Raw genomic sequence first — 26,498 nt, 5'->3', positions numbered from 1 at the left:
TCTTTATACACGTTAGTCATGTGTGACTTCATCCCCAACCGCTGGGAATCTTCTGTCCATATGAGGGTACAGGACACAGTTAAAATTGCCCTGTCTTCACAATGGAGAGTCCACCACATTAGACAGTAAGTCCTGCATAGTATAAAAAAAATTGTGCATCATCTGTGTTGGGGGCATATGTATTTAATACGATCAACTCCCTACCGTCCAATGTGCCCTTTAGAAGAAACCCTGCACTATTTTGAGGGTATGTTGCTGGACTCTTTTCCTCCCACCGCATCATTACCCTATCCATGATCTGCTGTGTCAACATAAACACTAACTGTGTATAAGCAAAACCAAGAACTACACCTCCCCTGTTGCCTCGGCCAGGCATAGCATCAAAATGCAAATAAGGAGGCCCACCCACTGACGTGCCAATACAAGCACAACAAATGGTATGTATCCAAACCACAGTCTAAAATTCCGTAAATAATTTCATGAGCACAAAACATAATTCTGCTCACAGTAATCTGTACACTAATTTAAAATAAAAGAGTACAACAACCAATTTACTTTTGCCAAAAGATTTAATAATATATCATATGGCGAACAGTTAAACATTCCCTGTTGAATCAAGGTGAAAGGGGAAGGTTGCCCCTAGAGAACGTGCAGAAAAAAGTGCTTAGGTGTTTGTGGGGTGGGGGTAAGGTTAAGGATAGTGTAGGTAGAGGAGAATTAGAGCATTTCAGTGGTTAACTGGTTATACATCCCAGTTTTGGTGGGCCTGGCCACGTACATTCATACAAAACTTTTTTGGGTATAATTTGTAAACAACTAAGTTTGTGTTAGCACGATGGAATATGACTCGTGTTCCAGGCCTTATTGAGGGGCGTCGACGTTTCGACCCGACTTAGGGGCTCCAAGGGTAATTTAGGCCTCGGCCATGCGGGTCTTCTTCAGGACTGTAGGGGGGGCAACCAGAGGCAGGTACAATGGATAAGTCCTATACCTACAGGGTAAGGGAGAGGCTGGGTTAGGATCTAGGAGAGTAGTAGTTTGGGTACATGGGGTTGCTAGCTTAACCACAGAATTAGATTGGGGTGTGGATTTCTCCAGGGGGTGAGTCCCTATGATCATTCAACACGGCACAGTGTGCAACGGCTGTAGGGATGATAAAAAACTTAAGGCTATTTTGAGAACTTGAAAAATCCCCAAAACCAACATAGTATTTGTTGGCTGAGAGCAGTTTGTAAATTAACTTAATGTGGCAGAAGACTGCAACCGCAGTGGGAATATGTCGCACATACGATTTAGGAAACGTGCCAGGAAAATTCTTCTGGGTTGGCGGTCACAGTTTACGGGGCAATTGATACCACGCGCTGAAAGGTAAATAAGAGGGAAGGGAATTGGGGATATGCCCCTATCCCAAATGGACTAATCTGGGGTGCTCCGGGAAAGTCACGAAGGTTGGTTTACCGTAGTGGAAGCGAAGCCGACGTCCATATTCCGCCCGGGAAGGCAGCAAACTAGAGCAGCTGCCTCGGACGTATCAATTATAGTCCTGACAGCGTGTGACTCATGCTGTCAGCGCGTACAGTAGGAAATGGTGGAAAGACTCCTGAACAGCCATGAGATGGCGACTGTATCTCGTATATTGTTTGTGTGAATAAGAAATGTAGATGTAAAAATTGCAATCGATTATAAAGATCAACAATAAAGACACAGTTCAACGTGAATTAAAAAACAAAGTGAACATAATTAAAGTGAGCGATAAAATAGACGTTATTGAGGAGGAGGCACATGTTACCAGTAGCGTAATGTTAGACCCTGCACATATACGGGTACCACAGTCAATGACATTCGTATATTTCTAAATAGACGTTAACAAGGGGGAGGCACATGTTACCAGTAGTGTAATGAAAGATCCTGTACATATACGTGGACAACAGTAATTGACATTCGCATGTATCTAACGCATTATATCTATTGTGTGTAAGGGCCTATGATATGTGATGGGTGTAGAATACCTGCGTAACTAGTTCATGAGAGCATGAGACCAATATGCTTGTAGATGTCAGGTTACGTGAAAGTGGTAACAAAGATGTTCACAGGGGATACAACCAGGCTTGGTCAGTCACAGTGTCAGGTAAGGCAGTAATGAAAGTCTCTAGCGTTTGGAAATTACATTAAGTGCATCGTCATCCAGACGTAGAGTGAAGGTGTGGTATATCGACAGAACTAGCCATTATTCAGTACTGCCACCTGCCTGCTGATTTCTTCGTATTCGTTGAGACCCCGTGTTATTGTATCAAGTGAGTCTATCCATCTACACTCCAGTGTACTCGGTTTCTTGGAGAAGTCCCCCCTCCCCCCCCCCCCTCCCCCTAGTGTTGGGGTTGACTCTCTCGATCACCCACCATTTGAGGTTCTCCGGGGTGTGTCCAAACGTAGTAAAGTGGTCCACTAACGGTGCACCCTGTACTCTGCATCTGATGCGGCTGCAATGCTGTAATATGCGACATTTCACTTTTTGAACAGTTTGGCCTATGTACATAAACACACATGGGCAAGTGATGGCATAGATAACCCCAGTGCTGGTGCAGTTGCTGTGACTTTGCAGTGTGCGCGTTCGGTCATTGTGTGTGAACTGAGTTAACTCTTGTGTCAAGGGGCAAGCTTTACAATGGCCACATTTGTAGTGTCCCTTCATGGGTGGCAGACCCCAGAGGGTCGTTTGATGTGGGGTGTTCATGGTGGGTAAGATGGATTTCACTACGTGGTCTTTCACGTTTTTGCCTTTCCTAAATGCATGTAGGGGAGGTTGCATGTTGCTTAGTTCATCTGAGATCAAGTGCCAGTGTTTGTTAATAGTCTTTTAAATTTCATTACTATTTGTGGAGAAGGTAGTGACACACTATACGTTCCTCACTTGTATTATTCCTCTGTTTGGGTGTAAGGAGGAACTCCCTGTGATTGTACCAAGCGCGTTTACGTGCTCTTTTTAGGAGTCTGATGGGGTAGCCTCTCTCTATTGGTGTCGACATGAGGCTAGTTGATTCATCGAAGTAGTCCTCTTTTTTGGTACAATTCCGGCGCAATCTCAGGAATTGACCAAAGGGAAGATTATCCCTGAGGTTGCGTGGATGGTGGCTCGAGTAACGGAGTAGTGTGTTGCGTTCGCTATTTTTTCTGTATAGACCGGTATAAAATATATCGCAGTCTATATTTACCTTGATGTCTAGAAAGTTTATAGACCCTCTGTCAAGTTCTAGAGTAAATTGAATATCTTCCGAACAAGTGTTGAGTCATGTGTGGAAAGATCTAAGGTGTTCCTCGCTACCTTTCCAGATGATGAGCACATCATCTATATAGCGCCGCCCCAGAGCTATGCATTCCTCATAGGGGTTGTAGTCACTCAAGACATATTTCTGTTCATATTCAACCATAAATATGATTGCTAGATTAGGGGCAAAGCTAGCCCCCATCGCCACACCCTTGGTTTGTAAATAGTGTTGGCCCTGAAAGTAGAAGTAATTCATAGTCATAGCAATTTTCTAAAGATTAACAATAAAGTTTGTAGGGACCTTGTGTGGGACTGGTCGTTTATTCAGTACTGTTTCTATGCAGGTGAGTGCGGCGACCTGTGGAATGTTCGTATACAGTGCCGTAATATCCATGGTTGCCAGTAGGCTGGTTTTGGGATCATGTGGACGTCCGTCCACCAATTGTATAGTCTGCATGGTGTCCCTGAGATATGTGGCTGTATTTTCTGCAATTGGTTTTAGGAACACATCGATATACTTGCAGAGTTAATAAACACTATATATATATATAAAAAAAAAATATATACTTGTGCAAATGTTCCTAAGAAATAACACACACCATATGTGGGCCCCTATGAAAATGTAACCAGGCTGCACCTTGGGTAAGTGCAAAGTCAACACCCTCTCAGCCCTCCCCATTCGCCCCCTCAAGGATAGGATGGCTATATTTGGGATAATCTCAGAGATGAGACTTGTGCCCCCCGATGCCACAACCCCCGAGGGCATCCGTGTAGGAGAGGCTTCCACCTTCTCTGTAGTTTCTGGTTCAGTTAAGTGCATAGTTCCATCCTTTCTAATTCGCACTCTGCCTGAGCCCAAAGGTAACAAATTCAGGTTGCCAAGCCAGGAGCGGGGCCAGTCATGCGTTCTACTGGGTCGTTCACCCCGGGTCTGGTGCCGGCTACCACTAGTGCGTGAGGTTGTTGGTTCAACCCTGCTCTCCAGCCACTCCCACTCTTCTTCCAAACTATCAAAGAAATTGGCCTTGTCATAAAAGATGACTTTCAACTCCTGAGTACAGCAGCATATAGGGCAAACTGAGTGTTCGTAATTTCTGTTTAGTGGTTTGGAAAGATTTACGTAGATCCTGTACTTTTTTTGTATAATCAGGGAAGATAGCTAATTTGCTGTGGTCAAAGTGTGGGACCTCTTTTCACGGGCTGCACTCAGAATACCGTCCCTAACTCTATAGTTAAGTATTTTAGCGCCAAAGCCCTACGAGTTCTTTCAATGACAAACCATTCCTACAGGCCCTGTGGCTTCAGTGTAGATGGTATCCAGTATTCTAAGAATCGTTCTGTGGAGGGCCCCTCTGACCTCTTGGGAAATCCCAGGACCTGGATATTACTGTGACGGAAGCAGCCCTCCGCGTCTTCAGCCCTCCTATTGAGCTCCACAGGCGTGGTGGTCATGATAGGTAGTTTGCGTTTCAGGTTCCCACTTGTCCCTGCAGGGTCCTAGTGTTAGATTCTGCAGCAGTGACTTTATCAGTTAACTTGCAAATGTCTGCACGTAGTAAATTGACATTGATAGAAACCGTTTCTATCTGGTGTTCCAGAGCAGTGCGGAAGCCCTGTATTGGCCGCCACCAAGTCAGCCCTTGATGTCTCTGATTCCCCCCCCCTCCCTCAGAGGAACCCCCCGTTTCAGGGGCACCGACTGCCTCGTCAATCTGTGGGCAGGCTGCCTCGGTGTGGTGTCCTGCTATGTTTGAGGCAGGCACCTGAGAGGCCATGTCTTTACCCATAATTGTCACAGGTGGGGGTCTACTAGAGGCGAGATGATTCGGCGGCTCAGTCAATTAGCACTGACGCTGGAGGGGTATGCTCCTAGAGCACAATAAATGTCTGAGTTCCCCTAATACTTGTGCAGTACAGCAGAAATGCAGGGCCCAGAGCCAGTTTGTGTGTGGAGCCGGTGCAGGAGGTTCAAGGATGCTGTCAATGGAACCTCAAGAACCAATGGTCTCCCCGTCAGTTGCCCCCACAAGGAGAAGGACACCCCTTTCGCCACTGGTGTCTCCATCCACACTCAGCCAACAGGAGAGGGGACCCCCAAGCAATGCCCGAAAGGGCCAGCTGGCGATCCGGTCTCCCCACAGAGAGTAAGTAGGCAGGAAACACAGCAGGACCCCCGACAACCCCTCCCCCTCAAGTTTCACAGTGGTGCCTGGCTCAACAAAGGCAAGCCACACTAGCCGTCGTCACCCAAAGGCAATTTTCAGCCAGGCAGAGGCACAGGAACCCACAGTCTCATTGGCTCGGCGAGAGCACAAATTCCCAATCTCCCCCAGCAGTCCGCCTCTGCTGCTTACAGGCCCGAACAGACCTCACCGCCGAAGTTTGCCATTCTAGCCTGTAATGTAGAGCTAAAAGTCAGGAACGGCACAGCTGCATGCTACAACAGTCGTGGCCACTGCAAGTTGTCATGATCAGGCAGGATGGAGCAGGATTCAGGGGGTTAACTCGCCTGGCTGACTTGGACCTCGAGAGCTTACGTCCTAACGGCCATGCTTCCAGGCTGTCTTCTTGGCCACTTAATCTAGTCTTTTATTTTAGGGCCCGCTAGTTATCTTGTGGTTCAGTGACAGACCTATTTGCCTGCCATCAAGGAATGAGAGATAGATTTTGTTGCCTTGAGTATTCTAAGATTTTGTTGCCTTGAGTATTCTAAAATGTGTTGAAGTGAATCATTGACTGTGGTGAACCCTGTTGAGCCCTACAATCCACCCCAACCTCTACTTCAATGCTGCATTGGAACCAGTGAGCCCCTGGGAAGACGACAGAGGAGACGTTTGTGATGGTCAGTGGCTGAAAGAATGAGGGGGATTCAAAGAAACCTTTCTCTCTAGCTGCAGCTGCTGAGATGTCCTCTGCAAGTTACACTAGCATGGTTCTGCTCCAAACTGCAGGAAAGAGTCTGACTGATAGCCTTCTGCAGTTGGAATTTGTCTGTATGAGCTTGCAGTTCAGGGACTAGACCACCGCTTTTTCCAAATTCTTCAGGTAGCCATGTCCTTCGGTCAGTGTGACACATTTTGTTTTTTTAGTGCGGAGGCTTTAGGCACGACCTTTTTATTTTACTAAAATATATATCTGAAAGAAACACGTTAGTTAGATTCCTCACCTTAGAATATCCCCAGGCGTCCGGCTGGATCCGGAAAGATTTTTGTAGCAATACCCCTTGCGCGTCGCTAGGCGTCGTCTGCGGCTCCGCGTCCGTCGTTGGCGTCGTGCGCCGGAATGATGTCGTCGGAGTACTTAGACGCCGCCCTCGCGCGCTGACGTCAGTTCTTCTTTTTTCCGCGCCAGACAGTGCCGATCCGGGAAGAGCTTACCCCTTAGTCAATTTTTGACTAAACGTTTTGACTCTTTTTGGTCTTATGTCGACTCTACTCTGGTGCCGGTAGGATGCCTGGGTTTAAAGCCTGTGACTCCTGTCATCGACTGATGTCAGTGACGGACCACCATCGCCGGTGCCTTTATTGCCTGGGGGCCGACCACGATGCGGAGTTGTGCCCCGATTGTCAGGCCTTGACCTCGAAGGCTAGGCGGGAGCGGTCCCGTAAGCTTCTCGAGCTTCGGCACTCGGCTCCGTGCCGCTCACGGTCCCGGTCCAGGCGGAGGTCCAAGGACCGGTCGCGGAGCCGCAGTCACCATCATCGCTCGGCGGGCTCGAAGTCTTCGGGTAAGTCGAAGCGATCAAAGAAGTCCAAGAGGCGACGCCGCTCTTCGGACTGTCCTTGCTGGTCGTGCGACTCGGCCGAGGGTCAGGGTGGTCCCACCCCCGTGGCTCCGTCGGAGCCGCAGGAGCCGCGTCAGTCTCCATACCTGCCGGTCCCTGGGACTGACGCGACTCCGGCAGAGGTCAGTGCCTTCCTCTCTGCCATGAGGGGCCTGGCTCCGCCGTCGACGCCTGCCACCGCGCCTTCGGGCCCCGCGGGCTCGACTGGGCGTCCTCGCGTGCCGGCGGCTCCGGCCCCAGCGCCGTCGACGACTTCGGTCCCGACGCCGCAGGTCCCCGAGGGATCCAGGCCTGGATCTCTGTCGGCGCCGGTTGACCTCACGACGACGCCTCCGCCGGCGCCGTCACCGGTTCCACCTCCGGCGCCGTCTCCGGACGACGCTGTTCCCCGGTTTAGCCCCTGTCCGGACCCGGCGCCGCACCAGACGCCGATGGATGAGCGTTTCATCTACTGTCCGGCTCCGATCATTCCTCCTGTTTATCAGGAATCGGATGACGGGGGTGACTGGGAGGGGTCTGAGGACCCTATGGCCATCCAGGGCCAACTTTCACAGGACTGGGCAGACGAACTGGTGGATGCCAGTGGTCTGGACACTTCACCGGACGCTGGTTTCATCTCTCCTCCGACTGTGGCCTCGGAGGAAGGTGCTGCTTTCTCAGTGGTGCTGCGCAAGGCGGCCGAAGCCCTAGGGCTCGAGTTGCCTGCTGTGGCCGTGAGGACTAATATCCTCACAGAGGTGCTTCAACCGTCAGCAAGCTTCACAGAGCCTCTGCTGCAGTTTAATGAGGCCCTCATCGGCGTTCTCCCCGGCACTTGGTCCAAGCCCTCCACAGTTCCCCCTGTGGATCGGAACGTGGCCCGGCGCCACCGCCCTGCTCCGGGCGACCCAATTTTCCTGTCCCAACACCCCACCCCCTGAGAGCCTGGTTATCCAGGCCTCCACTTCCCAATCCTCCTTCCCGTCCGCTCCCCCGGATTGGGAATCCAAGAGGCTGGAACAGTTCGGAAAGAAACTGTTCTCTTCCCTGAGTTTGGGCCTGCGGTCTTTGAACACCGCTTGCCTCTTGGACCGTTTCTCCCACTCTCTGTGGGATGCGGTGGAGGACGTGCTGTCCCTGTGTCCGGAGGAGGCCCGGACACTTCTCTCCCAGGCATTTGCTGACGGGCGAGATCCAGCGCGACATGCCATACGGTGTGGACTTGACACCACGGACTCGCTGGGTAGGGCGATTTCCACCACGGTGGTGCTCCGGCGCCATGCCTGGCTGCGGTCCACGTCTTTTTTGGGGGATGTCCAGAGTACCCTCCTGGATATGCCCTTTGATGGCGCTCGCCTTTTTGGTGAGAAGGCGGATAGTGCGCTGGCTCGTTTTAAGGATTCCTGGGCTACGGCCACGTCCTTGGGTCTCTCTGCCCCGCGGCCGCAAACTTCCGCCTTTTGCCCTTTTTGTGGCTAACGAAGGGGCGCCTCCTCACGTCCGCCTAGCCACCGGCCGCAGAACCAACCTGCACGTGGTCGCGGACGTGGGTTCCGCCGTGGCGGTACTAGAGGACAACGTGCCGGTCAGTCCACATCCACCCCGGCAGCATCTGCCTCAAAGCCCTCCGAATCCGAGCTTTCAGGCCAATTCCACGCCAGTGGGCGGCAGAGTTCGCCATCACCTGCTCCACTGGCGCTCCATCACTTCAGACAGGTGGGTGCTGCAAATCGTCTGAAGGGGCTACTCCCTCCCCTTCGAGACGACCCCTCCAGCCATGCCACCGCAGTGCCACCATATATCGGAGGATCACTTGAATCTTCTGCGGGAGGAAGTTACGGCCCTCTTGGCCAAAGAGGCCGTTGAGCGCGTTCCTGGTCCAGAAGTAGGCAGTGGTTGCCATTCCCACTACTTTCTGCTTCCCAAGAAGGGCAAAGGGGGGCCTACGCCCTATCTTGGACCTCAGGAGCGTCAACGCCTTCCTCCGGAAGGAACGGTTCAAGATGCTACCTTTAGCTCAGGTTCTGGCTGCCCTCGACCCTGGAGACTGGATGGTAGCGTTGGACTTGCAGGACGCCTATTTTCACATCCCCGTCCTACCGGCGTTACCTGCGGTCCACGGTGGGTCAGGATCACTTTCAGTTCACCGTGCTCCCCTTCGCCTCACCAGTGCCCCTCGGGTGTTCACGAAAGTGATGGCGGTGGTCGCAGCTCATCTGCGCAGATCGGGGGTTCCAGTCTTCCCCTATCTCGACGACTGGCTGTTGAAGGCGGGCTCGCCCCAGCAAGTCGTCTCCCACCTCCAGACTACGGCCGACCTCCTGCATTTGCTGGGGTTCTCCATCAACGTGCCGAAGTCACGCCTGAGACCCTCCCAGAAGCTCCTCTTCGTCGGAGCTGTTCTCGATTCGGCGCAGTTCCGGGCTTGTCCTCCAGAACAGCGGGTCCGGGATATTCAGGCTCTGATTCCCATCTTTCGGCCTCTATCCTGGGTTTCGGTCAGGTTGGTGCTGCGGCTTCTGGGGCTGATGGCCTCCTGCATCCTGTTGGTGCATTACGCCAGGTGGCGAATGCGGGCTCTGCAGTGGGACCTGAAGTTTCAGTGGGCCCAGCATCACGGCAACCTGTCCGACCATGTCTTGATCTCGGAGGGCACTGCACGGCAGTTGCAGTGGTGGCTCCTGGACCGCGATTGGGTCACGGGCAAGAGCCTCTCCCTACCGGAGCGTGACGGATGCGTCCCTCCTTGGATGGGGCGACCATATGGGAGAGGCGGAGATCAGAGGCCTCTGGTCTCCGGCGGAGTCTCGCTTCCACATCAACTTGTTGGAGCTGAGAGCGATCCGACTTGCACTGAAAGCCTTCCTTCCCTCTGTCCGGGGAAGTGTTGTGCAGGGGTTCACGGACAACACCACCGCCATGTGGTATTGCAACAAACAGGGTGGGGTGGGGTCGTGGACCCTTTGTCAGGAGGCTCTGCGCCTCTGGACCTGGCTGCAACACCATGGCATCATCCTGGTGGTTCAACATCTGGCGGGCTCTCTGAACACCAGAGCAGACGAACTCAGCCGCCGGTGCATGATGGATCACGAATGGCGTCTGAACTCCGAGGTGGCGCAAGGTCTCTTTCAGCAGTGGGGAGAGCCTTGGTTAGATCTATTCGCCACCGAAGAGAACGCGCAATGTCAGCAGTTCTGCGCATTGGAATTTCCAAGGCGGCACTCTCTAGGCGACACTTTTCGTCGCGAGTGGAGTTGCGGTCTGTTGTACGCCTTTCCGCCTATACCACTTCTTCACAAACAGTGACGCTCCGGCGGCGCATTTTAGTGTCCCATATTTACTAGGACAGGAAAAGCCACCCTGCGTGACTTTTTCTGTTCTTGTAAACATGGCCCCTTTGTACGCAGCACTTTGCATGAAAGGTGCGTTCGATGCGTTTTGCTGTGAGTGTTCCCACGCAACACCTATGAATCCAGACACATTTCCAGATTTACGAGAAATTGTAAATCTGAAAATGCGTCTGAATGCTACCCCTCCCCAGGGGAGGCGCAGGGAGGCGCAACAAGGAGAAATGTATTAATTTCTCCTAATTTATTTCCTCTTTCTATGCTTGCTGCATCCTGCAGCACGCATAGAAAGATGAAATCCCCTCTGGTGATTGCAGAAAGGAAACCCTACCTGCACATAAACAATCTCCCCACAACGCAGGCATTCTTGCACCATGGTGCAAGGGTGCCTGTGTCGGCGCATGGCACCAGTTTGTGCACCAGCGCAGGGAGAGCACTGAGATGAAACATATTGTTGTAAATATGTTGCATCCCTGTGCTTTGAAAGTGACTAAGTGCGGCGCAGCCACATGGCTTGCAGCATGCTCGGAGTCACTTTCATTGTAAATCTGCCCCATGCAGACAATGAATCATACATGTAAACCAGTGTATAGAACATGTTACATAAGGCAAAGGCGACTGCAAGTTGTAGGATTCACATGTCATTCATACTGGAAGGCATTTTTAAAGAAACTCCGGATACAGGACATAAAACAGTGGTTAGCATGGACTTTAACAATCTAACTTTATTTCCATTCAAATAAACTTTTTTAGCAGCATCAGGATAATGAGACTGGGGAGAAAACATAAGTTCCTAACTTGTACCATGCAGTTTGATGCAGTTTATAGGTCACTGTGCTCGATCACGATTGTCACTTCTAAACTGCACAGTCACTCCAGAATCTCTGTGACAAAAGCAGTCGCCCACTGACCTATGCAGAAAAAACACCGTTTTCTTAAAATGCAGGTACACGTTCTTTGCAATAGGCATATTAACCCTCTGTGCTACATTACATAAGTCAAAGCTGCCACTGGACAAAACTCTCATCTCTCTCCGGCAGGAACATTAATCACTGGCGTTATCTTGACACTTTTATTGTTGCTCGAAAACTTCTATTTATACAAGGAACTTTGCAGTGCTTTTAAAACTGCTGCCTGAGGACCCCCTGGGGATGTCACGGAGCCCTAGGGGTCCGCGGACCACAGTTTGGGAAACACTGTACTACACCATATGGCATGGGGCAGTGGGTCAGCCCACTTCAGTCGTTGGCTTCTGTTACCCTGGGTTTCAGAGGGAGTGCATCCACACACAGCACTTTCCTCCAGTCACAGTGACTACTGTGGCAATGTGGGCTTTCATTGAGGAGGCCATGACAGCTTCCCTGATGATAAAGTTCCCCAAAAATAAAGCGCACACTGACAAAGCCAAGAGGCTATTAGCCAACACCATACCTGTTGGATTTACCAATGCTTATTTAATCAGGACACAGGGTAGTGACAGATTTGTTTCAGGCTGCCTGGAATAACTCAAAAGCCCAAGCACTTATTAGCAGACTTGCCAACGTTGGGTGTAATTCAAGCAGATCCTTTTTGCTAGTAAACTAAAATTGTTATAATCTTTTTCAGAAGTTTGGTAATTTTGTTCTCTGAAGCTTCTTTGAAGAGTAACAGCGGTTATGACCTGTTTGGTGTATTGGGGTATCTTTCATAAATTCACATGCTAATCTTTTTCAGAAGTTTGGTAATTTTGTTCTCTGAAGCTTCTTTGAAGAGGTACAGCGGCTATGACCCGTTTGGTGTATTGGGGTATCTTTCATAAATTCACATGCCTAAATCATTCCCCGTCGTTGAGATGGGTTTCCCACTGTAACATAATCAAGTAGTATGTAAATAATGTCATAGGCTATAATGGCCCTGAGCCATGTTTCAAATAGCCTATCTATGTCTTTTGGTCCTTTTAAAAAACAAAAAAAAATTTAAATGTTGAATGCAGCCAATCAACTGCTAGCACCCTCTAGAACTCTCCTGGCAGAGGAAGTTTCCCTCAGATGTTCACTGCACGTCGTGTGTGAAGGGAGTCTCCCTGAGTTCTACTCAGTTTTCTTCATTCAATCTTCTGGAATTTTTCCTGAAAATTGATCTTCACCAACATGTCAGATAAAGAAGGCCTTTTCCGCCCATGTAAGACCTGTGCCAGGAAAAGAGTTCATGTGGACGATCTACACAAAGACTGTGTTTATTGCCTCCACCCTACTCATGAGGTAAAAAAAGTGTAAAATCTGTCAAACATTTTCATCTCAAACTCTAAGGGAGAGAGAGGGGAGACTGATTTTGTGGCTCCAATCCACTAAGCAACAAATGTCTTCTGAGGAGTACAGTGATGGCTCATCAAGGCCTCACAAGAGATCCAGATCCCAGGACGACACCCCTGGAAAGGGCAGGAAACGCCTCAAACCCTGTCAGGAGAGTAAGCGCTCTAAAAAGGAGCAGCACCATAAATTTTCCTCAGAGCCTTCAACATCCGTTCCCACCTCTCCTGTGAGAAAGGAGAAGGAACATCATAGAGCCTTCTCCATGGATTCTGAGAGGCACAAGGACCGAAAAATCATCATCATAATTGTCGACGATGACCACTCCTAGATCATCAACGACAAGTATTACAGTCGCGCCGTCCGCTCCGTCGGCGGTAGGAACGATGACGACGGCGGCCATTTCGGGTCTCATACCGTCGACGAGAATCTCATCATCGACATCTCTACCGTCGACGTCCATCTTGTCGACGAAGACTCAGTCGATGAAGAAGGCGGACTAAGCAGTGACCGCACCTGGGAACTTCTGTATTTAATTCAGCATAATTTCTAAAGTAACACACTCAGTATTTTACTCTGCCTCATACGGATTCATGCATAGTGCTGGGACGCCTGGTTGGGCAGCTGTATGCTTTTGAAAACGTATAACCTAATGTCACCAGACTTGACTAAAAGGAAAAAGGGGTCTCACTTCGGGTTGTGTGTGGAATTGGAGGCTTACGGTTTTGACTTGAAGAATTTCTTCCGTTTTGAGTCTGAATTAACATTTGCTGATTGACTAGGGACAGGGAAGTTAATTCTGAGGAGATGTAGTTTCTTTTCTTCTCCTCAATCTATCCAACAGGATATGTTTTTCTACATAGTTAATTGTTGGCCTTTCGTCCTGTTTGTGTGCAGATCCAGCACGAGGTCAGCAATGGAAACGTGGTGCACCGGCTCTGCAGCGACTCCTGTTTCACCAAATTCCGAGCGACCAAAGGCTTGAAAACCAACTGCTGCGACAATTGTGGCATCTACATCTACAACAAGGGCCTGCCACTGGAGTACCTCTTCCACGAGGGACAGCAAAAGCGCTTCTGCAATTCTACCTGTCTGAATGGCTATAAAAAGGTAGCGCTTCACTGGAGGGTTGTGCCGGGGATTGACAGTCCCTTCACACTGCATGAGTCCCAGCTCCTGTGTGCAAGTGAAAGCTAGTTCCTGTGCAGACAGCATGGTCTGCCTGCGGGGACTAGATGAAATGCACAAGAGGTGAGAGCTCTGTATGTCACACTTTGGATGGAAAAGTGGAGATTGTGGGGGGTTCTCTGCAGGTATGAGAGCTACAAATTCTGTGCAGGAGAGTCCTTTTGGGGGCAGTGACCACAGACTGCCATAGTCTGGCAGGTGTGCTCATGGCAGGGCCTCTGTGGGGGTGATGGCTGAGCTTCATGTATGGCATGAGATGGGTAAAGAAGATATGCACATTCTGGCTTGTATTTTTTTATGGTGATGGCTTCTGGGGAATGAGCTGGTGTGTGTATGAGACAGACATAAATATCCCCCGCGGCTTCTAAAAAAGTAGCCGACAAGATGGGTGTGCAACTTTGTTGTGCTAATCATCAGTCTCTTTATGGCATTGCAATTGCTCATTGGTTCTTAAGTTTCAAGGATTGGTGGACCCGTTTGAAGTCTGACGGCTGTGCTTCTTCTGCTGCACGTTTACGGACTATGCCATGCCTGGTGTTAATTACAAATCTGGAGGTAGATTTGGTAATGATAGTCAGTCTCTGTTTTTTGCATGCAGAAAAACACAAAGGTTTTCCCGTGCATGTGGTGCAAGACGCTGTGCAAGAACTTCGACATGCTCTCCAACGTGGACAAGAACAACCGGACGGGGCTCTTCTGCTCAGTCTGCTGTATCACCTCCCACAAGGTCAAGCAGTCCGGCCTGACCGGTAAGTGGCCCTTGCACACCTGCTTTATGGATGGGGGGCTCATGCTCAAGCTTTATGGCACCTGTGGAAGAGGAGCTGCTCTGGAGTGTCCTGGCTAGAAATCCACAGAAATAGTCTGCTCTGCTGCTTTTAATGCAGCATTTGTGCGCACTGTAGCCTTGCTGGTGAGTGGAAAACAAGGTATATTGCACTCCTCCGCTCAGTTATAGGAGTTCGCGCCAATCAAACCTTTGACAGACCTTGCATTGTTTGCACTTAATTATTCTAAAAGATTCAATGTCTGTTTCCATTTGAAATAAACTTCTAGAAAGAGGGGCTGCTGAGGTGAGGCTCATAATTCAAGACTCTCTGGTCAGGCCAGTTATTTAATTCTCCAGACCGAATCCCAGCTACCCGACGGTACGTTAAGTTCAGGAAGCCTCTTGATTATCTGCCTGAGAGGTAGAGCACCCTCCTCTTCACGTTCAATGTCTTCTACTCCTCCATGAGGGAATACTGGTTAGATCTTACAGCTGGTGAGTCGCAAGCATGTCCCTCAGTCTTGAAAGCTGATCTCCAGCTAGTAATGCTTCCATGGCATGTTCAGTGAAAACGTACATACTCTTACTGGTGCGCTAGCGTTCTGCTGGGTGTTTTCCAATCGCCTTATCTTTTTTGAGAAGAGCTGGCCCTGTTCTGCACCCTGGGATTCTCTGTAATTTTCTTAAAAAGTAGCGTATCTCTACAATCGTAAGATTGCTTCAAACATTGAACACAAATGTTATGTTTTCCAAATTAAATCAAATAACTAGAAAGCAACCAAATTAGACAGCTGACACATTTGCCTGAAAATACAGCTACAGATGAGCATCTTTTTGCGTTTGTTTCCTCGGATGTTAAACTACTTACTAAAATAGCAATTAAATACCATTTCCTTTGGTGCCATTCTTCATCCGGGTTAGTGGAGGTTCACTTTGTGCTTCAGAGCCCCTAGTCCTTTGCAGCACCCAGTCTTTGTACTATAGAATCGCTTGTGCGGTGCGGTTCTATTCACTGGAGTAGGTTATGGGCTAGCGCTTATTTCCCGCTGTGGTTGTAGTCACTGGAGTAGGTTAAGAGCTAGCGCTTCTTTCCCGCTGTGGTTCTAGTTACTGGAGTAGGTTATGGGCTAGCGCTTATTTCCCGCTGTGGTTGTAGTCACTGGAGTAGGTTATGGGCTAGCGCGTCTTTCCCACTGTGGTTCTAGTCACTGGAGTAGGTGGTGGTTCAGAAGATTGGATATCTCATCTGGATCCCTGGATGAGCTTCTTCCTTTGTGATTTCTGTGTAGGTCCAGCCCGGCCGTGCAGTCTGTGCAGGCGTAGCCTCTCCGAGCCTGTGTATTACAACAAGACTGATCGTGTTGTCTACCAGTTTTGTAGCCCAAGCTGCTGGACCAAATTCCAGGTACCAAAATGTCATTGTATCTAGTGCTGACTGCCTCATCTTGAGCTCATACTCTGCCATCCTTTCCAAATGTACACTCACTTTCCTAGTACTGCCTCTTACACACATTCACAGGATTATTATTCTGCTATTGATCATTGCTTGCATTCTCGTGTGAGCATGCACATTCTTTACTGAGACTTTTCAGCTTGAGGGGCAAAATTAGCTTGTTTCTGCTATGAATTTCTGTGCATTCTATGGTCCACTTTTTCATATCGCTATTTATCCTCCCCGTTTGCTCTTGTTACCGGTTCTTTTTTGGGAAGGGTGTTCTGTACATTTTTTTTTTGTTTTGTTACTGTAAGCAGCTTTGCTTGTTTTTATTCTCCCATGATGCATATTTGCATAATTCCTTGTGCAAGTTCTTATTGTCACCTCATTGTAGGTCTGCCACGTTTTGCTGCACTCACTTGCTTTCATGAATCTGTCACTTTCCAGATGCTCTGATTTTTAGATGGTACACTGTTCCCTGTCCCTTGGAGTTCTTCCTGTACCTTGTAATGTATGACATGCCGTCCGCTCTGCTTTGACCCTCTTCTTTCTTGTCCTTTTAGCGCACAACTCCTGAAGGGGGCATCCACCTGACCTGTCATTACTGTAACAACCTCTTCACTGGAAAGCCTGAGATCCTTGACTGGCAGGTAAGCAATGGAAGCTCATGCTGTGTGTGTGTGAAACGCACATCTCATGCCTCATATTGAGAGGGAGATGTGATGCTTTCGCGTGTAATGCATCCTCATATTGGTCCTAAAATTGAACCTTTTGCTTTGAGGAGGAGCGCTTGACTGATACAGTAGATTTGGAGGATATTTTCAAGCCAGCAGAAACAAAATAAAAGCGTTTTTGCAGAAGCCATATCTATCAGCTTCCAACTTAAGGACTTTTATGAAAATGCTTAGTTGGAAAAGTAAGAATCTCTTTGTTCCCAAGCTGCAAAAAATCATTTTCTGCATTATATTCTGTTGTTTCCAATGTATAAACCCCTTCCAAGGTGCAAGACTCTTTCCCACCCGAAGAGAGAAGATACAGCATCTGCCCTTTTCTTCTTTTTAGCACTGTTGAGCAGGATGTTACAAGATCTATGGGTAGTTACCACATGGGAGCGTTGGAGGAAGCAGTGTGCTGATGTAATAACTAATTGCCAAGCTCTTGTGTCACTTAGAAGTGACCTGATAGTTCATCACAAAGATGCTGCGGACCCCTGGGGAGCATACTGATGACCTATTACTTCATTCATTTGTAAAAGCCATTCAGATCCCTGCTTTGTTCCAACTAAAGTCATCATGTCCTCCCGGTTCTGCATGTTTTTAAGCTCTACCATCACGTCCATTGACCACCTATATTGGTTTTGCCCCGTTCAGCCAACCAATGGTCCTGCATTGGGGTGGAGATCGATTTTGGAATTTTTCTATTGACTAGGGGATGTATCATGTAGCACATTATGTTAAACTTTTGCAATACCTCCTACCTGTAGAAACTGTGTGCATTATGTAGCACCTACCCACAAGTAGAAAATGTGAATGTTGGGATTTTCCATTTTTTGTCACTTTCGTAATGCTTTGTGAAGAATATAGCAAAATTCATGCTTTTTTAATATTTGGTAATTGTTTGTTTGATTATGTATGCTTCCAGGAAAGTTTGCAGTAGGTTTTGTTTCATCTAATGTAGTATAACACAAAAAAGATCAACTGACCCGAAACTATAGTACAGCTTTACATTTTTATATTGTGCCTATTGCAACGTCACTGTCCCACACTAGCTTCCATGACCCCATCTTTAGGCATTATTCCCACTCAGAAGATTCTAGCTATAGTGTGCTGGAGGAGCTCTAGAATTTTTAAAGGGGAGTGTAAGACATCTGCAAATACACACAATAGTCAATAAATGATGCACACGACTCAATAAGGAGATCCACACCAGTTTATAAAAATTACAAATTATCTTTATATATATTTAGGCATCAGAACCAGTTCGATTAGGTAATTACTTTTTGCAATAGAAATACCTTTGTATTAAAAAATACAAGTACGGCCTTCAGGTACAGTACAGTGACTTACGGGACCAATCTCCAGGAGTTAAGGTGAGTGGTGGCAAGGTCCAACACAGCACCAGCAGAATACCACCAGTGGCACTGTAGCAGCCGGGTGCAGGGGTGCAAAACAGCGTTGGGTGCCCAATTTTGCTCTATGGGGATCCGTCATTGCGTAAAGAGGATGCCGGCTTTGACTAGTGGAGGGCAGTCGGGCTAAACCAACGGGTGCTCCGGCCTTTAGATGCTTGGGGACTTTGGGACATCTTTGGTCCTCTTCTTCCCGGCCCAGAGGTGACTGGTGCAAAGGTATCTTTAGGTGTCGGGTTTTCTTTTCTGGGAGCAGTTGCAGTAGAGGGGGACTGTGTGCAGAGGCTGCAGACGTTTGGAAGTCTACAAGAGGCGAAGCCACAATGGACTCGGTCTCTGGACGGCTGGGGGACCACGCTGACACCATTGGCCCACTTCAACTCTGGTTTGGTGCGACGGGTGCAGTGGTGTCCTTGGGCGTTGGATTTTCACGGTCTTGAAGTCCTCTCTGGTATCTTTGGGTTGCCTGCAGGATGCAGAGTAACAGGTCCGCTGTTCTACATGAGTTCTTGGTTCCAGGCAGGTCTCCCGGGCTTTGGGGATACAGCCACTGCAGGACAAGTCTTCTTTTGGCACAGTTGTCGACGTTGGCAGGCCAGCAGGGTTGGCACCAGAAGACCTCCTTCCAGAAAATAGCAACCGCTGGGCAGTGCCAGGCCAAATGCATAAAGTTTGAGTGGGGTGCATGGCAACGTTTGCAATGGGGATCAGGGGAAGCCCCATCCGGAATAGTTGTGCTGGTGTGTGGTACAATCTATGCAAAATTTTAAAATGTATAAGACTGAGCCGGTATTTGTGGGATAGCATTACAAGTGGATTGCAGCAGTAGGCCCATTGGGTATGAATCAGTCGGACCGTGAGGTCTGCGCTCCACGCCATTTGTGCCCTTCGAGCAGTCACAGGAACAGAGTGTTGCATAATGCAATAGAGGCGTGTTATCAATTTTCATTGTGGGGTGGTTGCATATATATGTTCCAATGCTGCAAGCGCCTGAGGGGATGCTGGAAAGGTGTTGTGGAGCGCACGGCACGCGGCCCGCAACTGGAAGTTCAAGAAGGAATCTAATAGTGACACAGGGGTGGTGTCCTTGTTACTTGGAGGATCAAGAAAGTGGTCAGAAGGATAAGAGATCCGCAAATGTATGTATGCCCAGTCTGTCTACTCCCCTAATGGCTCCTCAATCCTGAGGAGGTGGCAAAAGGGGTGATCGGCCATGTGAGCGGATTGGGCATAGAGCTGCGAACTGCCAGATTGTTTCATGAGACTGGTTCATGCCCAGCGTGCACAGTCTAATGTGGCAATCTCAGCAGGTGGTGGCTTGTAGGGGAGCAACAGTGCTGTAGTGAGTTGGCTTCTATGGTAATGGGAGAATTCAGAAACTCCCGATGGCCAATAGACAACCAAACCAGCTGCACCTTCTGCACCTGCTATTGGGGTGGTAGAGAAAAGGGGGGGCAAAAAACAACTCCATCGACTGTAGAAGATCCTATGGGGAGGAGCAAGCGCGGCCTTCCACATCCAGCAGGTCCGGTCCATATCCAGCAGGTGTGCTACATGCGTCATGACTTGCAGCTTTTGAAGTAGGCCAGCGAGAGTCCTGCCGGGGCAGTACGCTTCGCCATATCTTTGAGGCTGAGTTTCCCTGCCCAGGTAGTGAGTTTCACGCAACGCCTCTTCCTGGTATTCAGACAAATACAGATGGCAGCCATTGTGACCGGATCAGGAAGGCAGTTCTAGTCTGATTCCAGCGCCGCAGTATCCGTCTCTAATCTCGATAGCGTGCCCCGGATATCCCTAAGGATGCCATTCTGTTTGGAAATACACACATCCCATAGAATGGAGGGCAAACTGACCGAGCCAGTATTCAGCTCCAAGAACTCTGAAATGGACGCGCGAACCCCTTCCCGGGAAGCCGCATCTCGCAAGGCGCCCGGGGGCAGGAGCCAGCAGAATGCACGAGGTAAAATGTGGGGCAATTTAATGGTCAGTTGTTCTGGGGTGTGGTCAGAAAGAGTGTGAGGTAGGTGTCAAATGGATGACGTTCTCTGCTGTGCATCTCTGGTGACCAGCCAATAGTCTATTCTGGACAAGGCCATATGTTGTATCGATCGGCAGGTGCCTGCGCTAGTCACATGGTGTGTGGTGCACCAAATGTCTGAGATGATTATCGGCCATTAATGTATGGATAGTTTTTGTATTTATTTATTTTTATTTTAAGTGATTTGTAGAGCGCACAAATACCCTTGGGTGTCTCGGCACTGCGGACTCTGTGGAAGACTGAGCCGGAAGCAGACAGTTATTGATTGAAAAGCCAAGTCTTTACTAGTTTCCTGAAGGCGAGCAAAGTAGGACAGGATTTAATGTGATTGGGAAGTGTGTTCCACAACTTGGCTGTGACCACTGTGAATCTTCTGTCGCCCCAGGAGACTTTTTTTGTTCGAGGGACGTTAAGGAGGTTGGCTCCTGTTGATCGCAGGGGTCTGTTGGGCCTGTAGACACACAGAGCCCTCTTAAACTCAGGTCCAGTGTTATAAATGGCTTTGAATGCGATGCAGAGTGCTTTAAATTTAATTCGGCTTCTTATCGGTAGCCAGTGGAGTTTTCGGATCCTGTTTGAGATTGATTGATATTTAGGGTTGCTGGTTAGCATTCTGGCGGCGGAGTTCTGCACCATCTGCAATCTATTTATGATCTTCTTCTGGGCATTGAGGAGGAGGCCATTACAATAGTCTATTTTTGACATTACCAGGGTGCTAATAAGGGTTTTGCAGCGTGAATCTTTCTGGATTCACTATGCTGGGCATTATTCCGTGATCTGGTGGTTGGGTCCATTATTCCGCGATCTGGTGGTTGGGTCCGGATTCGTAGTCTTTCTCTTTTTTTTTTTTTTTTGTGTAGCCCAGGTGGGCGTCGACGTCCCACCATTTGGTGTACATCTCGTGACGTCGGCGTGCTTCCTCCGGAAGTCCCACCTTTGGGGCACCATCTTCAGATTCTTTTTTCCGCCGTTGGGTCTGGATCGTCATCGAGAAGCTCCAGAGTTTTTAACGAAGGAAGAAGAAAAATACACTAGTTTCATCGAAGGAGAATTTATAGAAGACTACAGAGAGGAAGAGCATACAGCCGGGACGACGAAGAAGGAGAAGATCCTCAATCTTCGACGCCCATCGGAAAATGCGCACTCAGAGACTCTGAGCGCAATGGACAATACACCCTTTAAATTCTGCCGTAACTGCCACCACAAATAGGCGCAGAAGGACCAACATTCGGTCTGCAACCTTTGCCTGCCGATCGACCACGAGAGCAAGGACTGCAACGCCTGTTCCATCTTCACGCCGAAGACACTCCGGGTGAGAGAAAGGCAGAGGAGAGCCAACTTCAACATGGAAGGCAAGGGTAAGGCCCCGTCGCTGTACGAACTGGGCCTCTCCACCGACGATAAAGACAACATCGCCGAGGGACCTGATGTCTTCACGGTCGCAGAGACCGATAAGAAAACGCCTGACAAGGTAGGAGACATGTCGAGTATGAAACCCCCGAAAGGGCCCCGAAAATCTGAGAGTGACTCTCGTAAAACAGAGTCAAAGTCCTCGAAAGGAACACCGGCGCCGAAAATTTTGACGACCGCGAGTGGATCCATGGACGAAAGGCCCAGCGGATCCTTCGAGAAGGACTCCCAGGTGCCGAAGGCCGCCGAGAAACAGAGTTCGTCGAAGCAGGCCCACGAGGTGGGGCGTTCGGCAACAAAGGACAAGGCCGCGTCGACGCAAACTCCGTCGAAAAGACCAGCGCTCCACGCCGAACATGCCTCCGAAATGGAGAAGAAAAAGAGAAGGCTCGAGGCGGAGATGGAGAGCATCCTTCAGAGGAAGAAGGAGTTCGATGAAAAAATTCAAAATCCCAACGAAACAGTCGACGGATGTTGTCGAGATCGAGGAACAGGAAGAGTTCGACGCCGGAGAGCAGTCGAGAGATCCTGAGGAAGAAGAAGAAGACTCCTACTATGAGGGAGAAGATGAGGAAGAGGAGCAGCAGTCTATCTACGGCTCGGCGCTCTCGACGACACATGAGCTGGAATGGCAGGACATCGACGCCGAAAATCCCGAAGAGCCCGTGGATACCTATCCTTCGAGGCCTTCGCCGCCAGACGACATTGGGGCGTACAACATGGTCGTCAAGAGCGCTGCAGCAGCTTTTGGCGTGGAATTGGACGAGGAGAAGCCGAAAGCAGATTTTCTACTCGAAACACTGCTCCCCATCCAGACTAGGAGCCAGTTCCTCCCCATGCTCCAAAGCATAATGAACCAAGGGAAGGAGGCGTTCAAGGACCCAGGAACTTGCAGATCCATCACTCCCAAAACAGAGAAGAAATACAAGCACTCCTCACAGGACCAGCCATATATCAAAGGATCAGTCACAGCTGACTCCATCATTGCGTCCACGGCCAGGAAAAGGACCAATGTACCGGCAACCTCAGGGCCGCCTCCTGACCAGGAGAGCAGAAAGATGGACCTCACCGGGAGAAAGGTGGAGAGAAATGCAGCAATGCACTGGCGCATGGCCAACTCCAATGCCCTATTGAACAGGCACCAGTACCAGCACTGGGACAAGATGGGAGAACTAATCAAACATCTTCCCGAGCAATACCAGCAGAGAGCTTCCCACCTGGTGGAGGAAGGGAAGAATATTGCAAACTCATGCATTAAAACAGCATTGGACGGGGCAGAGACATCGAGCAGACTGATGGCTATAGGTGTGAGAAGTTGGCCTGATATATGATGTCACTAGTTCTAGTGTACACCTTGTATCAGTCCAAACAACCCTTATGGTGATTGGTTGTAAAGTCAACCTTATAGACCAGCTATCCTAGTGGTAGCATGGACAAGAGCAGTCTTAGGCTAAACTCTGTATGGCATGTGAAGCCAGCTGTTATACCATTTGCAACCCCTTGAATACCAAATGAAAGGACACCACAACAGATATATATATAAAATAAAGTGTATTTATTCTAGTCAAAATACCCTCAGCACTCTTTATGTGATTCGAGGTAAGTACAACACAGTCTTATTTAAGCATACAGAAGTCACACAGGTAAGTAATACAGTTAGGCCCTAGGGGCCACGCAAACCATATACTAAGTAAGTGGTATAAGAACCACTGTCACGAACACAGGTTAGGCCTAGGCCTAGGGAATCGCTGGGGCTACACTATCCTATCAGTTGCTAGGCAGTGGGAGGCCCACGGGATTCCGGTGCAGAGTGGAAACACTCAACGGTAATGCGTAAAAGTCGATAGAAATAGTAGTATTTAGAATTTAAGAGTTTTAGGACACTTCGGAAGGAACAAGGAGTTAGAGACTTGGAAACTAGACACTAGGATAGTCAATACCCTTGTGAGCACCGGAGTACTCAAGTTACCTAGCCCACGGGCTGCGGGTGCGTAGGTGTGAACTTGCGTCGGGTTTCGTCGTCGACTCCTATGGATGCCTGAAGAAAGGATGCTGACAGGCAGTCAGTGAAGAGTGTCCGGTGGATTCCAAGGATGGAATCAAGAAGGAGGATACCTGCAAGCAGAAGGGACAGAGTCTAGGTCACCAGCCAGGAGCCGGGAAGGAACCAGGAAGGAACCAGGCGATGTCGTGAAGATTGCAGGTGAAGAGGTGAAGCTTGTCGCAGCAGCCACGGGTACCAGGAGGCGTCGAGGACGACCAGAACCAGGAGGCGAGCTGTCCCACGAGGGCTCTTGCTGTCGGCGGCGTCGATGTAGAGTTTGGACCCAACAAGCCTTGGCAAGCACAACCCACGCAGAATGAAGGATTCGCTTCTGTTGCAGACCAGGAAGGCCTGAGGTGCTTCTCTTTCACAGGGAAGCAAGGGCCAGTCTGGAGGAGCCAAACCAGCGGTGGAAAGTCAAAGGTTCGTCGTCGCAGAGGTCACTAGCCAACGGGCAAGCAACCGGACAGACGCGTCGAGCAGGAAAATGCAGAAGGGCCCCACGCAGAACTCGTGGAGTGCGGAGGGCTGATCTTCGGTGCAGATGGTGCTCGGGGTTGGGGTTTCTCAATCCCCAGAGCACAACTTCGAGGATGCCTCAGAAGCTGCGCTGGAAACAAGTAGCCAATTTTTCCCAGGTAGCCGGTCCCACGTCTCTCGTCGCCTCCACGGATCTCAGCTTTGCTGTGGATGTGGATCTGGAAGTCAAGGCGCTGGTCGGGCTCTGCAGTCGGTTCCTCGTAGAACGTTGAGCAAAGCAAACGGCAGGTCGCTTGATGGTGCCTGTTTGCACAGGTTGGCCACTCCTTGGCCACAAGGGAGATTCTTCAGTCTTCTTCCGTAGTCAAATGTCGAAGGTCCAGAGTTTCTGTTCAAGTTTCAGTTATCAGGATAATCCAAAGTCCTAGGGACTCAGCTCCCACTCTTATACTAATCTGGGGGGCTGGGTTACCTGCTAGGTCCCTCCTCTGGGTGGGACCAGGGAGAGGGGTGGTTACACCCCCTTCCCTTTGTCCAGTTTCGCGCCAGGACTGGGGCTGGAGTGCCCCAGCACCGGTTTGAACTGGACTCTGCATGGGACACCTTGTGTGCCCCAGGCAGTGTCTCGTTTCATTCATCCCTCCCTGCCCCAATACACTAAGGCCTGTCTAGGGTGGTGCTAGCACCTCCCAAGGCAGGAAACCTATTGTCCAAGCCTCCCTCGCTGGAAGGACTCCCAGCAGCAGGAGGTCAGACTCGTGTCTGTGGCAGCAGCATCCATTTTGTGATGCTGGGGCTCTGGTTAACTTTAACCGGGTAAGTAGGTTACAAAATGTCTTCTCCCTCTAGAAGGGAGGGATAATATCCTCATCCCCAGAAATGGTATGGGGGTATTATTCCAAAGTGTTAGACACCTTACACGACATGTTTTGATAAAGCCAAACCATAGTTACCATAACCGTTTAAGATTATAAGGCACTTTAAGAGTATATGGTAGGCTATATCATAGAACAGCTATAAGGACATGGTTCCGAAAGCTGCAGACAGGCTCAGCTCATGCTAGAGCACCATCTCACATGTTACCAAGCACTCTACTTTCCGGATTGTTAAGGCCTGCCATAGGAGTGACTGATAGGTTACCCATGTGTCTATATATAAGGTAGGTATAGGAATACTACACCTAAGCAAGGGGTGATTACACGACCTTGCCCCAGCTGAGTGATCAGCCAGTTGTGTCATAATGGAAGGCCAGCCAGGGGTGGCATATTACATGCTGCAGCCCCTGGTAGGCCTAGGGTACACCTATGCCCTGGGTACCTAAGGTACACTGTACAGGGCCCTAGAAGGTGATCCTTACCAATTGGGGTTATGTACCTAATGTACATAGTATGAATTTAGAGAGAACAGCTGGGCTGTGGGTCTGATTAGCAGGCCCACAGCCACATCTAAGTCGAAAACCAGTGAAGCAAAAGCAAAAAGTGGGGGTGAACATAGAAAGCAGACCCTACTCTCCTACAATAGGAATCACTGAAAGGAGGCAGGCCTGGCTCAGAATTTCAGGATTCAAGCAAGAGGTCCAGAACAACATACTGAACACCCCTTTTAACGGTGAGACGCTGTTCGGTGCTCCGGTGGACGAAAAACTCACCCAACTGAAGAAAGAAAATGAGACGGCAAGGTCCATGGGGGCCCTGCAGTTCAGAGGGATGAGAAGAGGCACCCCAGCTCGGAGACCCTACGGAAGGGGAGGTAACCAGCCGGGAACGTCACACCAGACATTCCAGCAAGGACAGCAAGGTGAAAGTCACGGCTAGCAGGGACAGCAGAAACAAAACTGGCAGTACCAGCCTTGAGGCCAGTCCTTTTGCGGGAGGGGAAACGGACGTGGCCAGAGAAGAAGAGGGGGAGACCAACCCTCATCAAAGTGACTTCGCCTGGAAGAAGATGCTCACCCCCAGTATACCCCGAGGGGTGAGGCACAAAGTAAGCACAGTAAGGGGGGTACACAAACCAAACGCCTACGAGCATGCAACACCAGTAGGCGGAAGACTGGGACTTTACCTTCAACAATGGCAAAAAATAACCTCAGACAAATGGATACTCAACGTCATACAGTACGGATACTGCATAGAGTTGGAGAAAAGACCTCCAAACAAGAAACCAAAGAGAAGACCACGCTCTGGTCAAGAGCTTGCTCAACTCAGGGAAGAGGCGCTACAACTACTCCAAAAGGAGGCCATAGAACCAGTGCCATGCAGAGAAAGGAACAAGGGAGTGTGTTCCCGGATAATGTGTCAACGCTGTCCTCCACCTTTTATCGGATGTTTGTCTGGAAGCGCCGGG

At 49.5% G+C, this 26,498-nt stretch overlaps 1 protein-coding gene across 5 annotated transcripts in view; it reads left to right on the top strand.

The window, feature by feature from the left end:
- Positions 1-26,498, top strand: part of ZMYM3 (zinc finger MYM-type containing 3) — a 682,395-nt gene that overhangs the window by 252,753 nt on the left and 403,144 nt on the right. For all 5 annotated transcript variants that reach the window (XM_085608441.1, XM_085608444.1, XM_085608442.1 and 2 more), the window contains exons 7-10: positions 13,561-13,773; positions 14,450-14,600; positions 15,910-16,025; positions 16,619-16,705. In XM_085608441.1, coding sequence (XP_085464567.1) covers positions 13,561-13,773; positions 14,450-14,600; positions 15,910-16,025; positions 16,619-16,705 — 567 coding nt within the window. The remainder of the gene's footprint in view (positions 1-13,560; positions 13,774-14,449; positions 14,601-15,909; positions 16,026-16,618; positions 16,706-26,498) is intronic.

This window comes from Triturus cristatus, chromosome 5_2, assembly GCF_964204655.1.
Source record: "Triturus cristatus chromosome 5_2, aTriCri1.1, whole genome shotgun sequence".
Classification (NCBI taxonomy): Eukaryota; Metazoa; Chordata; class Amphibia; order Caudata; family Salamandridae; genus Triturus; species Triturus cristatus.
This window is presented reverse-complemented; position numbering and strand designations above follow the sequence as displayed.